The sequence below is a fragment of the Chiloscyllium plagiosum genome, chromosome 8 (assembly GCF_004010195.1).
Source record: "Chiloscyllium plagiosum isolate BGI_BamShark_2017 chromosome 8, ASM401019v2, whole genome shotgun sequence".
In the NCBI taxonomy this organism is placed as follows: domain Eukaryota; kingdom Metazoa; phylum Chordata; class Chondrichthyes; order Orectolobiformes; family Hemiscylliidae; genus Chiloscyllium; species Chiloscyllium plagiosum.
The window spans coordinates 96637688-96651610 of NC_057717.1; the positions used below are offsets into that span (position 1 = coordinate 96637688).

The following is a 13923-nucleotide window of genomic DNA, read 5'->3' on the forward strand; positions in this document are numbered from 1 at the left end:
CTCACGTATGAGTAAAATGCCTTTGGTTCTCCCTAATCCTCCCTTTTTCCTGCTCCTCCTGGCTCTCCCCAGTCCATTTCTGAGCTCCTTTCTAGCAAGCCTGTAATCCTCTAAAGCTGTGCTAAACCCTTGCTTCCTCCACTTTACGTAAGCTGCCTTCTTTTTAACGAGAAGCTCCTCTGTTCTTGTCATCTAAGGCTCCTTCATCTTACCCCTTCTTGCTTGTCTCAGAGGAACAAATTTGTGCATTACTCACAACTGCTCCTTAAACAGTCTCCACATGTCTGCTGTGCCCTTTCTGTGGAACAATTGCTCCCAATCTGTACTTCCCAAATCCTGTCTGATAGCATCATAATTTCCTTTTCCCCAATTAAATGTCATCCCATGGTAACTGCTCCTTTCCCTCTCCATGGCTATGATAAATGTCAGGCAGTTATGATCACTGTCACCAAAGTGTTCTCCCACCACGAGATCTGACACTTGTCCTGGCTCATTGCCGAGCACCAAATCCAAAATGGTCTCTCCCCTCGTCTGCCTGTCTACATACTGAGTAAGGAAACCCTCCTGAACATACCTGACAAAAACAGCTCCATCCAAACCATCTGCACTAAGGAGGTTCCAGTCGATATTGGGAAGGTTGAAATCACCCATAAATACAACCCTGCTACATCTGCATTTTTCCAAAATCTGCCAGCCTATGAGTTCTTCGATCTCCCTACTGCCATTACAGGGTCTGTAGAAAACTTCCAAAGAAGTGGCTGCTCCTTTGCTGTTCCTAACTTCCACCCATACAAACCTTCCTTGACAACCTTGGTTTCTGGAGCTGTGACACACTCTCTGATTAGCCATGCTACACCTCCTCTTCTTTTCCCCCCCTCCCTGTTCTTTTTAAACGTTCTAAACCCTGGAACATCAAGCAACCATTCCTGCCCCTGTGAAACCCACGTCTCCGTTATGGCCATAAAATCGTAGTCCCAAGTACTGATCCATGCTCTAAGTTCATCACTCTTATTTCTGACACTTTAACCAATCCGTTTGTTTCATTACATGAAAAACCTTCCCGATAGATTGCTCAGAATTTTGAGTGTACAATTTGGGACATCATATTGAGGTTGTATAGGACATTGGAGTATCATATAATCCCTACAGTGTCGAAGCAGGCCACTCAGTCCATACTGACCCTCCAAAGAGCATCCCACCCAGACCCACCCTCTATCTCTAACCCTGCATTTCCCATGGCCAATCCACCTAACCTGCACATCTTTGGACAGTGGGAAGAAACCAGAGAAGACCCAGTCAGACATGGGGAGAATGTGCAAACTCCACACAGACAGTCACCTGAGGCTGGAATCTAACCCGAGTCCTTGGTGCTGTGAGGCAGCAGTGCTAACCACTGAGTCGATTAGCCATCATGTTGCCCACTACAGTGTCCAGTTTTGATACCCTGTTACAGGAAGGATACTATTAAGCTGTAAAGGATTCAGAAAAGACTTACCAGGATGTTGCCAGGAATGGAGGGATTGAGCTACAAGGAGAGACTAAATCAGTTGGGACTTTTTTCACTGAAGCATAGGAGGTGACCTTATGGAGGTTTATAAAGTCATGAGGGGTATAAAGAAGGTGAATGGCAGGTGTCTTTTCCCTAGGGTGGGGGTTTTCAAGACCAGGGGGCATATTTTAAGGAGAGGAGAAAGATTTACAAAAGATATGAGGGGCAAATTGTTTTTAATATTGACTGTGATTAGTGTGTGGGATGAACTTCCAGAGGAGTGGTGAATGTGGGTACAGTCACAACATTTGAAAGACATTTGGATAAGGGCATGAAGAACAAATATTTGGAGGGATATGGGCCAGATGCAAGCAGGTGTCACTAGTTTAGTTTGGGATTATGGTCAGCATGGACTGGTTGGACCGAATGGGTCTGTTTCCGTGCTATGTGACTCTCTGACTCTCTCTCTTTGACTAAGCTTTTGATCATTTGCCCTCGTAAATATCTGTATGGCTTTGTGTGACAAATTGCTTTATATGCTGCTGTGGAGCACCTTGGGCTGTTTCACTACATTAAAGGCACTATATAAAGGCGACTTGTTGTCAACCTGTATGAGGAGTTTGAAACAACGATCTCTCTAAGTTAAACAACCATTCAGTCAACTCCTGCAGATCAACACACATAATAGGTATGTTATGGACCAGACCAGACCCCCTCAAAATATTTTAAAGTGGTCACCTCAACCCTATCTTTTTCTTTTTATAACGGCAAATTAAAGTTCCAACGTGGCTGGTCAAAATACTCAATGTTAAGCAAACCACATTTTATTCAAATACTATAGCTAAAATAGAGCAAAAGAAATAAGAACTTAAGTTACCTTAACTCTACTGGAAAGCTTAACAGAATAATTAGTAACTATTACTAATTAACTGTTCCAACACAGTAACATCCCATAACCAGACCCCTTAGGCAAAAGGACAAATTCAGAAAGCTCTCATGTAACATCTGACAGAGAAAGAGAAACCCTGGCTTCCATTTGTAATCAAGAGAGGGGACAAAATAGCTTTTACTTCTTAAAACCTCCAGCAGCTTCTGCTGAACCCAGAAGTTGAAAAAAAAAGAAGCAATCCTGGCCTCTAAGAGCTGGCCACACCCATCCAGGCTGCTTCTATTGTTCCAACTTCTTAAAATAAAACCCAACGTCTCACAGGCTGTTTATGTTAGCACAGATTGCTCTCGTTCAATCTCTCTCTTAACACAAACTAGGACAAAACACACCTCTAAAAGCAACAGCATCATCACAGGTGTAACAATAGAGTACTGAGTAAGTATGATGGGGATGCTGAATGCTATGTTTCTTCTGTTGCAGGAACAAGTTATGAGCAAAGATCCAGTCGTTAGTTTGCTGAGTTTCACACAGCTCAGCATGGACAAAAGAAGGAGTGAGAGCTCAGTTCTCGCCAGAGGCAAGGAGAAACGAACGTCTATCTCAAGTAAAGCAAGAACCAATAGCCTTACTTCAACATGTAAAGCAGCAACAACAGAGGTAAAAAAAAATCACAATGTAGCTAAGATGCAGTCAGAACATGAGAAAAACATCAATGGCTCCATTCAATTATAATGTATTGGTCATGCTTTTCTTTCCCTAATGTTCTCACATCATTCAAACTAATCCCGGCTTGGTGCTAATCCCACTCTTGCTTCACAGACGTTCAGACTAGCAGTCTCAGGCTGACGTTCTCTCACTATCTGAGCATGGCACATATTCCGAATCAGACAGCACAGATGGAGGCCATTTGGCCCAATGCACCTGTGCTGACTCGTGATGGAGAAATTGACTTTCTCATTTCCGGATCCTTCGTCTATATGCTGCAAATTCCTTCTTATCAAGTACAGATGGAAAGCTACTATTGAATTCACTTCATCTGCCATTTTAAGCAATGCATTCCAGTCAGAAAATAAATGATTCTCAATTCTTTATTCCTTTTGCTAACTATTTAAGACGTGTCTCTGTAAGGGCAAGAGCAACCGATGTAACCTTTGTATTATTGTTGGGTATAAATATCACAGTGTGGGTGGAGTTAGAAAGGTCTGGCAAGAACATTGGAAGAAGTACGTTAGAATGTGTGACGACCTGAAAGAGACAAAGAGAGCATATTGATGTGAAAACTCCAAGAAGACAGATTAGTAATTATGTATTGTAACTATAAAACAGAGCTTGGTATAAGATTAGCATGTATCATAGCATCTTGTAGTAGTATGACTTTGAAGCATCAGCCCGAAGATGGGTTCTTCACTTTGCCTTCTCCTCTACCAGTTTGTATCAAATCCAAAACATATCCCATGGCATAAAAACTTGTGACAACAGAATCTGCAATGGAAACAGCTTTTCCTAACAGAGAAACAGGAGCAGGAGTAGGCCATTTGGCCCTTCAATCCTGCTCCACCATTCAAAAAGATCATGGCTAATCATCCAACTCACTCCCCTCTTCCCATTTCTCTCCCTTCACTTCTTGTCCCCTTTAGTCCAAATAACAATATCTAACCTCTTGTTGAAAACAATCAATGTTATGGCATTCTGTGGTAGAGAATTCCACCTGCTCATAACTCTCTGGGTGAGGACATTTCTCTTCAGCTCAGTCCAAAATGGCCAACCCCATATCCTTACACCAGATGCCTGGTTCTTATTTACTTGAGATATTTCCTGAGCAAGCTGTTCTGAGATGTTATTACACACCTCTGGAGTAGACAGGATTTGAACCTAGGCCACCTGGCTGAGAGGTAGAGACACCACCACAGCACCACATGCTCTCAGAACATTAGTTTAAGGTTCTGGATTACTAGTCCAGTGACATGACTGCAATGCCATCACCTCTGTCCCTCTCTTATTTGGATTAACAAATCTTTTCATCACTGAATAACTTGACTTTCGAAACTGGTCTGGTTAAAGATATAAACTCTCCCATTAATAGAGGGGTCTATAGTGCGAGACTCTCGCACTTACCCCTCACCACACTTCAAAAATGCACTTGACATTAGTTCCTTAACTCCCTCTAACTCTCTATTGCAGGTTGGAGGAGTGAAAGGGGGAGTGCCACTGGGGAATGTTTTAAGTGTGACACGCCCTCCCGCATTCACCTTCAGTGGGATTGTCGTTGCCAGGAGACTAACAAAGAATTTAAAGGTGATTGAAGTTTGAAGTTAAAGAATTCCAAATTCACTGTCAAAGCACGAAACTAACTTTTGTTTTAAAATTGCTTTTATGTTGGAAGGAGAGAACAGCTTTGAAGCGAGCTGCAAAGATACCAACGGTTACCAAGATTATAAACGAACAGGTCTGTAATATTCTCTCCCTCAATAAGAGTGTGGCAATCCTCCATTGCTTTTGTCACTGCTGATAGATTAACTGTTTTGTCAGGATTGCCAAGTTTGGGTGGATGTATCACTGGATGTCTTGATAAATGACCTTTGGCTTCCAACTGCAACCCCCAGCATCTATCTTCTGCTAGGTTCTTGTATTTGGTTACTTATACCTCACAGTACCCCAACCAATCAGGAAACACAAAGATACTTCCTTGCCAAATTCGATTGCTGAACAACAGCCTTTTCTACTATGCCCCCCCCCCACCCCACCCAGCTCCATAAATTGACATGGTGGAAAACAGACCCAATTTATTCCAATGCCCTTATTCTTTTTTCAGTTTTTGCTCAAGACAATGTCCAGAAAATGTGTCATGAGTCCTGGATAATCCAGGTCAATCCTGGAGGTTGGTAACCCTACAGGCGATGCAGGTTCTGGGGTGATGAGTCCTCCTGTGACTACCTCTCCCTCTCTGGGAGATACATGGAACCCCAACGTGACAACAGCACTGCAGAATCCAGGCATTCTGATTGGGATGTTGAGAAACACGGGTGTGAGTGCATTCCAGATGCTCTTTGAAAAGAGACAAAGCCAGTTGTATTTCAGAGGATGCCTTTGAAACACAAAGTTTTGGGTTCAAATCCCACACTAGGACTTAACTCAAGGTTGGTGTTCCATTGTTGTGCTGAAGGAGTAAAGCTAAAGTTGCCATAGTCCCAGAAGGCTATTCTCTCATAAGAGAGACAAACTGGTGCTGTTTAACCTAAGGGTCACCATGCCTCAGGCGAGGGGAGAGGTTGGGAAGGAGAATCCTTCATGGTAATCTCAGTTGGTGCGGGCATTGAACCTGTGCATCGTTCTATATCACAGACCAACCAACTGAGCTAACTGACCCCGAACTGATGGATTGCTGCATTGCTGGAAGTGCTGACTTTGAAATGACACATTAGTCCAAGACCCTGCCTGCTAAAAACATCCCATAGTGCTAATGGAAGGGGAGCAGGAGAACTCCGCCTTCACATCCTGGCCAATATTTATCCCTCATACACCATGTGAAGATGGATAATTTCCTCATCACCTCATTGCTGTTTGTGGGATTTTACTGTGTACAAATTGGCTTCCCTTTTTCCGTCAACATTAGCTGCTAAGTTTCTGGAAAGAACGAAAAAGTTGCATTTGCAAAGCATTTTTTTAATGACCACTAGATGTCCCAAGATGCTGTACAAACAGTGAATTTTTGTGAACTCACTTTTGTGAATTATAATCACCATTGTAGTTTCAGAAACGAGGTAGCAAAATATATAATAACTCCCACAAGCAGCAATCTGACAACAACCAGGTAACCTGTTGTTTGTAGCTTTTCATTCTCCTGTCTAGATTGTTATCCACTCCTTTGTCTGTCCAACTGTTCTCTCTCTTTGAGCTCTACCTGCACCTAATGTTTACTCCTTATTCCCTTCTCCCACCCTATCGCCTGCATCAGAAACAACTTTTTTTGAGTTACCATCAGTTCTGAGGAAGGATCACCGGACTGGAAACATTAAGTTTGGGTGAATGTATCTCTGGATGCCTTTGGCCTTCAACTACACCCCCCCCAACCTCTACCTTCTGCTAGGTTCTTGTGTTTGGTTTGATTTCCCTTCACAGATGCTGCCAGACCTGCTGAGCTTTTCCAATTTTTGTTTCTGTTTTATTGTGCTGTTGTTGGAGAGCTCTCATGATCAAGTAAGTCTATTAGCCTGTGCTCAGGTAGGAACGATGTGAACGCTTTGGGGAGGGTGCAGAAACAATTTCGAGAACGGATCCAGAAATTGGAACCTTCATTGACGAGGATAGATTGAAGACATTGGAACCCTTCTCCTTGGAGAAAACAAAGCTGAGAGGAGATTTGATCGAGGTTGGGTAGAGGAGATAAGGAAAAGCTGTTCTCGTTCAGAAAAGAGGAAAGAACAAGAGGATACAGATTTAACGGGATGTTCAGATGAAGCAAAGGTGATGTGAGAAAATCTTCTTCACACAGCGAGTAGTGAGGGAATGGAGTTTACTGTCTAGAAATGCGGTGGATAGGATCACAGAATCCCTACAGTGTGGAAGCAGGCCACTTGGCCCATCAAGTCCACACTGACCCTCTGAACAGCATTCCACCTAGACCCATTCCCCTACCCTATATTTTCCATGACTAGTCTATCCAGCCTGCACACTATGATCAATTTAACATTGGCAATCCACCTACCTACACATCTTTGGACAGTGGGAGGAAACTGGAACACCTGGAGGAAACCCACGCAGACACGGGGAAAATGTGCAAACTCCACACAGTTGCCCGAGGGTGGAATCAAACCTGGGAGCCTGGCGCTGTGAGGCAGCAGGGCTAATCACTGGGCCACTGCGCTGTGGATATGAGGCAAAGGCAGGAAATTGGCACGAGATAATTGATGGGCTGAATGGCTTCCTTCACCGCTATAATAATTGACTGATTCTGAAGTCTCTGTGGGATTGGTAACCACAACTGCTGACTCTCTGAGGCAACAGTGCCACTAAGACACTGTAAGAAACTAAGGAGAAACGAAATCATTTAATTTAATTCATCATCTCTCACCTGGTGAACAGGAAAATGGAAAGAGGAACAAGAATAAACCATTCAGCTCTTTGAGTTAATTCCATCATTCAGTTAGATCATGGATGCTAATTACCTCAATCTCCATTTTAGCACATGCTTGCTCAGTGGTTAGTACTGCTGCCTCATAGTGCCAGGGACCCAAGTTCGATTCCAACCTGTCTGTGTGAGGTTTGCACATTCTCCCCGTATCTGCGTGGGTTTCCTCCGGTAGCTCTGGCTTCCTCCCACAGTTCAAAGATGTATGGGTTAGGTGGATTGGCCATGCTAATGCCCATAGTGTCCAGGCTAGGTGGGTTAACTATGGTAAATGTATTGTTACATAGATAGGGTCGATGAAGACTTATTGAGCCAAAAGGCCTCTACCTGCACTGTAGACACTCCACCACAAAGAGATCCTGAGCGATGGGGTCAATGAGCTGGGGACATGCAGATGGAGTTTAATTTGGATAAATGTGAGGTTTTGTATTTTGGTAATACCAACAAGGACAGGACTTATACAATTAATGGCAGGGCGCTGGGTAGTGTTGTTGTAAAGAGGCCATCAAATAACACTGGGGAGCATCTCAGAGACCTCCTCATCCAAGGGTCTGTCATCAATCTGAAGACCCTTGAATGCATTCCACAGCAGGCTAGATACCACGAGCTCAGCAACACCCCAGCCCTGAAAGAAGTAGGGAAGGCCTTCCACCGGCTTAAGAACAAGGCAGCTGGAGCAGACAGTATTCCTGCTGAGGCATTGAAGTGCGGAGGCACAGAGCTCCCAGAGCAGCTACATGCCCTCGTCTGCCTTATCTAGAAGGAGGGGAGCATCCCAGGAGAGCTCCGAGATGTCACCGTCATGAGTATTTCCATAAAAGGAACATGTTCATCTGTGGTAACTACAGGGGAATCTCCCCGCTGTTGGCCATTGGAAAAGTCATCGTCAAGGTTCTCCTCAACTGTGTCCTCCCTGTGGCTGAGGAACTCCTGGAATCGCAGTATGGCTTCTGGCCACAGAGGGGCAGAATGGGTGTGATTTTCACGATGTGACAGCTGCAGGAGAAAAGCAGAGAACAGAACCTCCCCCAGTACATGGCTGCCCCCGACCTTACAAAGACTTTCGACAGCATCACCTTCTCCACTTTGGCTACACCATGAAGTCTGTCCCCATCCTTCGCCTCTCCACGATGACATGGAAGTCATGACAAATGGCTTCCCCATCAACCCATTCCCCGTTCAGACTGGGGTCAGGCAGGGCTGTGTCATTGCTCCAACACTGCTCCTGATCTATCTCGCTTCAATACTTCACCTCACTGCCGACAAGCTCCCCGGTGGAGTGGGGCTAAGCTACAGAACCAGCAGGAAATTATTCAACCTCCCCCCGCCTTCAAACCAAAACCAAACTCACCCCAACCAGTGTCATCGGTGATTGATGTTTGTGGGTGTGTGTGTGAGCAATCTCAGAGGGCGAAGTCCAGATTATTGTCACCTTCTTTCCAGAGGCATGTAAAAGCATGAGTCTCACCGTGAACATCCACAAGGCAAAGGCCCTCCACCAACCTGCACCGGTATTGCAGAGCTGACCCCTGATCATCAAGGTCAATGGGTAGGCCTTAGAGAACATTGACCACTTCCAATAACTTAGCAGTGTCCTGTCAACCAAAGCAGTGATGCAGTGATCCAGCACTGCCTCCAGTGTGCCAGCACAGCCTTCAGCTGCCTGAGGAAAACAGTGCCTGAGGACAACAACACCAGATCCCAACACCAAGCCCATGGTATACAGAGCTGTGGTGGTTCCCACCCTCCTAGATGGCTCTGAGATGTGGACGGCCTACAGCAGACAGCTCAAGGCTGTGGAGCAGTCCCACCAACACTGCCTCTGCAAGATGCTGCCAATCCACTGGGAACACAATGTAGCAACACCAGCATCCGCGACCAGGCCAACATCCCCAGCGTTGAGGCACTGACCACCATACACACACACACACGCGCACGCGCACACACACACACACACACACCAATCCCCTCCCTCTTGATCGGCTGCAATGGGCTGAGCGTGCCGTCCAGGTGACTGACACGAGACTCTTGAGCGGGTGCTCTATTCCCAGCTCCAAAATGGCAGGTGAGCCCCAGGTGGACAGGGGAAGCTGATACCCTCAAGGCCTCACTGGTGAAGTGCGGCATTCCCACAGACACTTGGGACTCACTGGCCCAAGACTGTCCCGAAGTGCAGGAGAGGCACCTTGAGACTTGTCATTGGGAAAAAGTAGAAGTCGGGTGCAAACAGCAGAAGTAGCGCGCTTCCACCCCAATACCCCACCCACCCCTTCCCTCGACCACCTTCTGCTCAAAGTGTAACAGAGCCTGTGGTAGCCTCATTGATCCGTACAGCCTCCTATGGGCTCACCCTGAGAGTGGAAGAGAGTCATCCTCGTCTGTGTGGGACTGCCAATGATGATGATGATAATGATGATGATGCAGAACAGAGAGACTGAGGGGTTCAGGTACACAATTCTTTGAAATTTGCATCACAGATAGACAGGGTGGTTAAATAAACGTTTAGTATGCTTGCATTCTTTGCCCTGACCTTTGAGTGTAGGAGTTGGGACATCATGTTAAGATTGTACAGGACGTTAGTGAGGCCATTTTGTAGTACTGTCCAACTCGTCCATGCCAATCAGATATCCTAACTTAATCTAATCCCATCAGCCAGCATTTGTCCCTATTCCCTCTAAACCCTTCCTTTTCATGTACCCATCTAGATGCCTTCTAAATGTTGTAATTGTACCAGCCTCCACCACTTCCTCTGGCAGCTCATTCCATACACGTACCACCCTCTGTGTGAAAAAGTTGTCCTTCAGGTCCCTTTTCAATTTTTCTCCTCTCACCCTAAACCTATGCCCTCGAGTTTTGGATTCCCCTACCCTGGGGAGAAGACCTTGTCCATTCACCCTATCCATGTCCCTCATGATTTTATAAACATCGATAAGGTCATCCCCTCAGCCTCTGATGCTCCAGGGGAAACAGCACCAGCTCTCCCCATAGCTCAAACCCTCCAACCCTGGTAACATCCTTGCAAATCTTTTCTGAACCCTTTCAAGTTTTACAACATCCTTCCTATGGGAGGGAGACCAGAACTGAACACAGTATTCCAAAGTTGGCCTTGTTTGCAGAAAGCAAACTGATTACACCCGAGCCAAAATCTTGATCCTGGAGGTGGGGTAGTTCTTCACAGAGGTTTGATTAGCTGTAAAGGTAATATTGGGGTAAAGGGGATTAATTGTCCTTTCTGAAGCTTATAGAGAGATCATTTCCATAGGTATTGTCTAGTGTAATATAGTTTGTAGTTTTCTTCCATGTAATAAACTTTTATGTTCTTTTGTTAAAAGTACATTGGCAGCCTCTTGTGGATATGTTCTCCATGGTAAGCAGAAGAATAAAACAAGAACTTATTGAGGCAGGTTTCGCTTTAGGATCTGATTTATCCTGTATTACCATTCTGTGAAATAATAACAATATATCCAGTGACAGAAATATCTAAATGGAGCAGAAAGTTAATCATCGGACTCGCTTCTCCATTCTCCAGGTGCCACCGTTTTCCTCGAACCCCCCTCAGAAGTTTTGCACCTTCCGAGTTCGAGGGTTCCTGGAGGAATACCTGCCTGACAAGCTTCGTGGCATCACTTACGGCCCTGCCCTCGCCAGTCAGCTCTCGAAAGAAATGAGCGACGAGATTAAAACGTTTGCGAAAGGGATCCTGCCGCCCAGATACAAGCTGGTGTGCATGGTAACACTGGGCGAGAAGAGAAATGAGGATGCTGTGTTGACCAGCCGGGCACTCTGGGACAGTTATGCAGACACCTTTGTGTCCCATTGCTCTGAGTGTGGCACCATGTTTTGTGTGGCCTGTATCTTTGCTGTGTACTGTGAGTGAACAACTCTTTGGCTGGAGGCTTACAGTATCAGAAGGATTACATCGGCTTAGGTTAAGTAGAGGAGATTGCTGGGGATCTAATTGCTGTGCTGAGAGGTACCTGGAGACAATTGTTTTCCTTTGGTGTGAGGGAGACTCTTTATCAACTGCTTTCTCCACCTGTTCATTGCTCTGCACCCCTTCTAGAACTGTACCCGTTATGTTGTGTTGTCTGCTCATGTTCTGTGTACCCTGTTATGACACGGGTAAACCCTTCTGCTAATTTAAACCAAACACACAGAAAAGTTCACCTCGCCTCGGAATCTGTTAAAGTATGAATGACAGAGATCTACCCCAAATCTCACCGCTTAAAGACAAAGAAATAATTTTATTCTTTAACTCCAAAAGAGATCATTAAACAATTATCGACAACTGTATGCCTCCTTTGTCTTAATGATTTATTTACCTCCCACTCTATAACAATATACTGGTCGGATAAAGCCCCTAATAACTTTATGGAAAATCAATTTTCAAAACCAGCCAACTGTGCCGATCCTCCTCTGTGTCTTCGTGGGTCATCTTTGGTCTTCTGCTGTACAGATATTTCATATGAAAAAGGTACCTTTTAGAGAGAAGGATTGCGGGCAGTCTGTATGGCAGTAGGTGCTCTTATCTCTGGCTAACTGTCCAAAATGCCTGCTTTTTATACCCCAAAACACTGGATCATCTCACTGGTTTGATGTTGTCAAACCAGCAAAATTCAAATTCGATTGGGTTTTAGTATCTTGAGGCATTATTTAAACTGATTGGTTGAATTCGATCTGCTGTGAAAACGATGAGGTATCTTATGTTACAGCTCAAATGTTACATCTTCCAATTATCCAGTACACTCTGAGCCTGCAGTCATTCACATGATAGGCTTGTCAGCTTTTCAACTTTCACTGTATCTTAAAGGTACAGTACACACTTTCAGCTCCACAACAACCCAAAATGTCTCACCTCATAATACGATGCCCAGAACGACCCACAGTAACTCCAGGTTTGACATTATCAGGATGCTGAGGCTTGAATTCTGTCCTCTTATATTCTACCCACCTTGCTATATAAAGGTTCCTTTAGTTTCTGTACATGCCATTTTAATGATTTGCACACCCTGGTCCGCAGTCTGTTTTAACATCCAATGCACCCCTGCCCATCTGAGCAAACTCTACAGACCAGGTTCAACAGTCTTAATGGCTCTGGTAGAATATCCAGTTGTTTACAGAGAGCAGGAAGTTCATTGGTTACTAATCTATGCTCTTCCATGGAAACAGGATTTCTTGGATTAGGAATGGGGGAAAAGTCAATCTGAGATCTTCATCCAGTAAAGCGATCACCTGCCCCCCTCACCTTAGCTATAAGTGTTGAATGTGAACAGGATTGAGTTTGATGCATTGCTTTACATGGGCAGTTGAAGACAAATGGGATAAAGGGATCAAGGGTAGGATTGAGAAGTCAGGATTGTTGCTTGCATGGAAGATAACCCCTGTATGATTGGGCTGAAAGGCCTGGTTCGTTGCTGTCTGAAGTCTAATTAGATGAACATCACAGCTTACAAGTGAAGAACATGGCCTAGGGATGCGACTGGTGATTAGAAATCTGGTGTTTATGAAAACGTGTTGCCTTCAGGGAATGAAGAGAGGAAGCATAAAGCGAAACACCACATCCATGGGATGCATTGCAATGATCCCAGTACAAAGCCTTCAGCCACCCAGTTACTGTGACAAAACCACATGCATTTTCCCATTCCTTACAGCACTCCAAGACACAGCTTTGGAGCAGGTTGCTGTGGCTGGGTGGGTGGGTGTTTTGTTACGAATGGTCCTCAGGTCCTGCATGACCTCTGTTGCTGGAGGTTCCCGAATACCAATTGGAGTGAGCAGGCTGCATGGTTGTAAAGTCAGGCATGCTGGGATATGTCAGCTGTGACCCTGCTTTTTCATTGACTGAGGTGGAAGTGTCAGGCCACATTGTGTCAATTGTTCTCATGGCAACCGGTCACCCTGGGGTAACTCGTAGCCAAACGAAAACATTTCAAAGCAAACAGCTTTTGGTTAAGCTGCCAAACAAGCTTTGGACACTGTTAGGGTTCATCGTAAAAGAAAGAAAGCCATTTGTTTGATTGCTAAAGCACCACCTCTGTATGTCCTATGGTCCTTCAGGCAATGACATTTGGTTTTAAAGTATAGTCAGTGTTGTCATGTAGGAGATAGTGAGGACTGCAGATGCTGGAGATCAGAGCTTAAAAATGTGTTGCTAGAAAAGTGCAGCAGGTCAGGCAGCATCAAAGGAGCAGGAGAATCGACGTTTCGGGCATAAGCCCTTCTTCAGGAATGAGGAGGGTGTGCCAAGCAGGCTAAGATAAAAGGTAGGGAGGAGGGACTTGGGGGAGGGGCATTGGGAATATGATAGGTGGAAGGAGGTTAAGGTGAGGGTGATAGGCCGGAGAGGGGCTGGGGGCGGAGAGGTCGGGAAGAAGATTGCAGGTCAAGAAGGTGGTGCTGAGTCCGAGGGTTGGGACT

General features: G+C 45.2%; 1 protein-coding gene across 2 annotated transcripts in view; it reads left to right on the plus strand.

The window, feature by feature from the left end:
* Positions 1 to 11814, plus strand: part of LOC122552213 (dynein light chain Tctex-type 5-like) — an 18562-nt gene extending 6748 nt beyond the window's left edge. For both annotated transcript variants that reach the window (XM_043694845.1, XM_043694844.1), the window contains exons 2-5: positions 2859 to 3035; positions 4560 to 4673; positions 4762 to 4824; positions 11036 to 11814. In XM_043694845.1, the coding sequence (XP_043550780.1) occupies positions 2868 to 3035; positions 4560 to 4673; positions 4762 to 4824; positions 11036 to 11383 (693 nt within the window). In that variant the 5' untranslated portion in view covers positions 2859 to 2867 and the 3' untranslated portion in view covers positions 11384 to 11814. The remainder of the gene's footprint in view (positions 1 to 2858; positions 3036 to 4559; positions 4674 to 4761; positions 4825 to 11035) is intronic.
* Positions 11815 to 13923: the final 2109 nt, after the last annotated feature.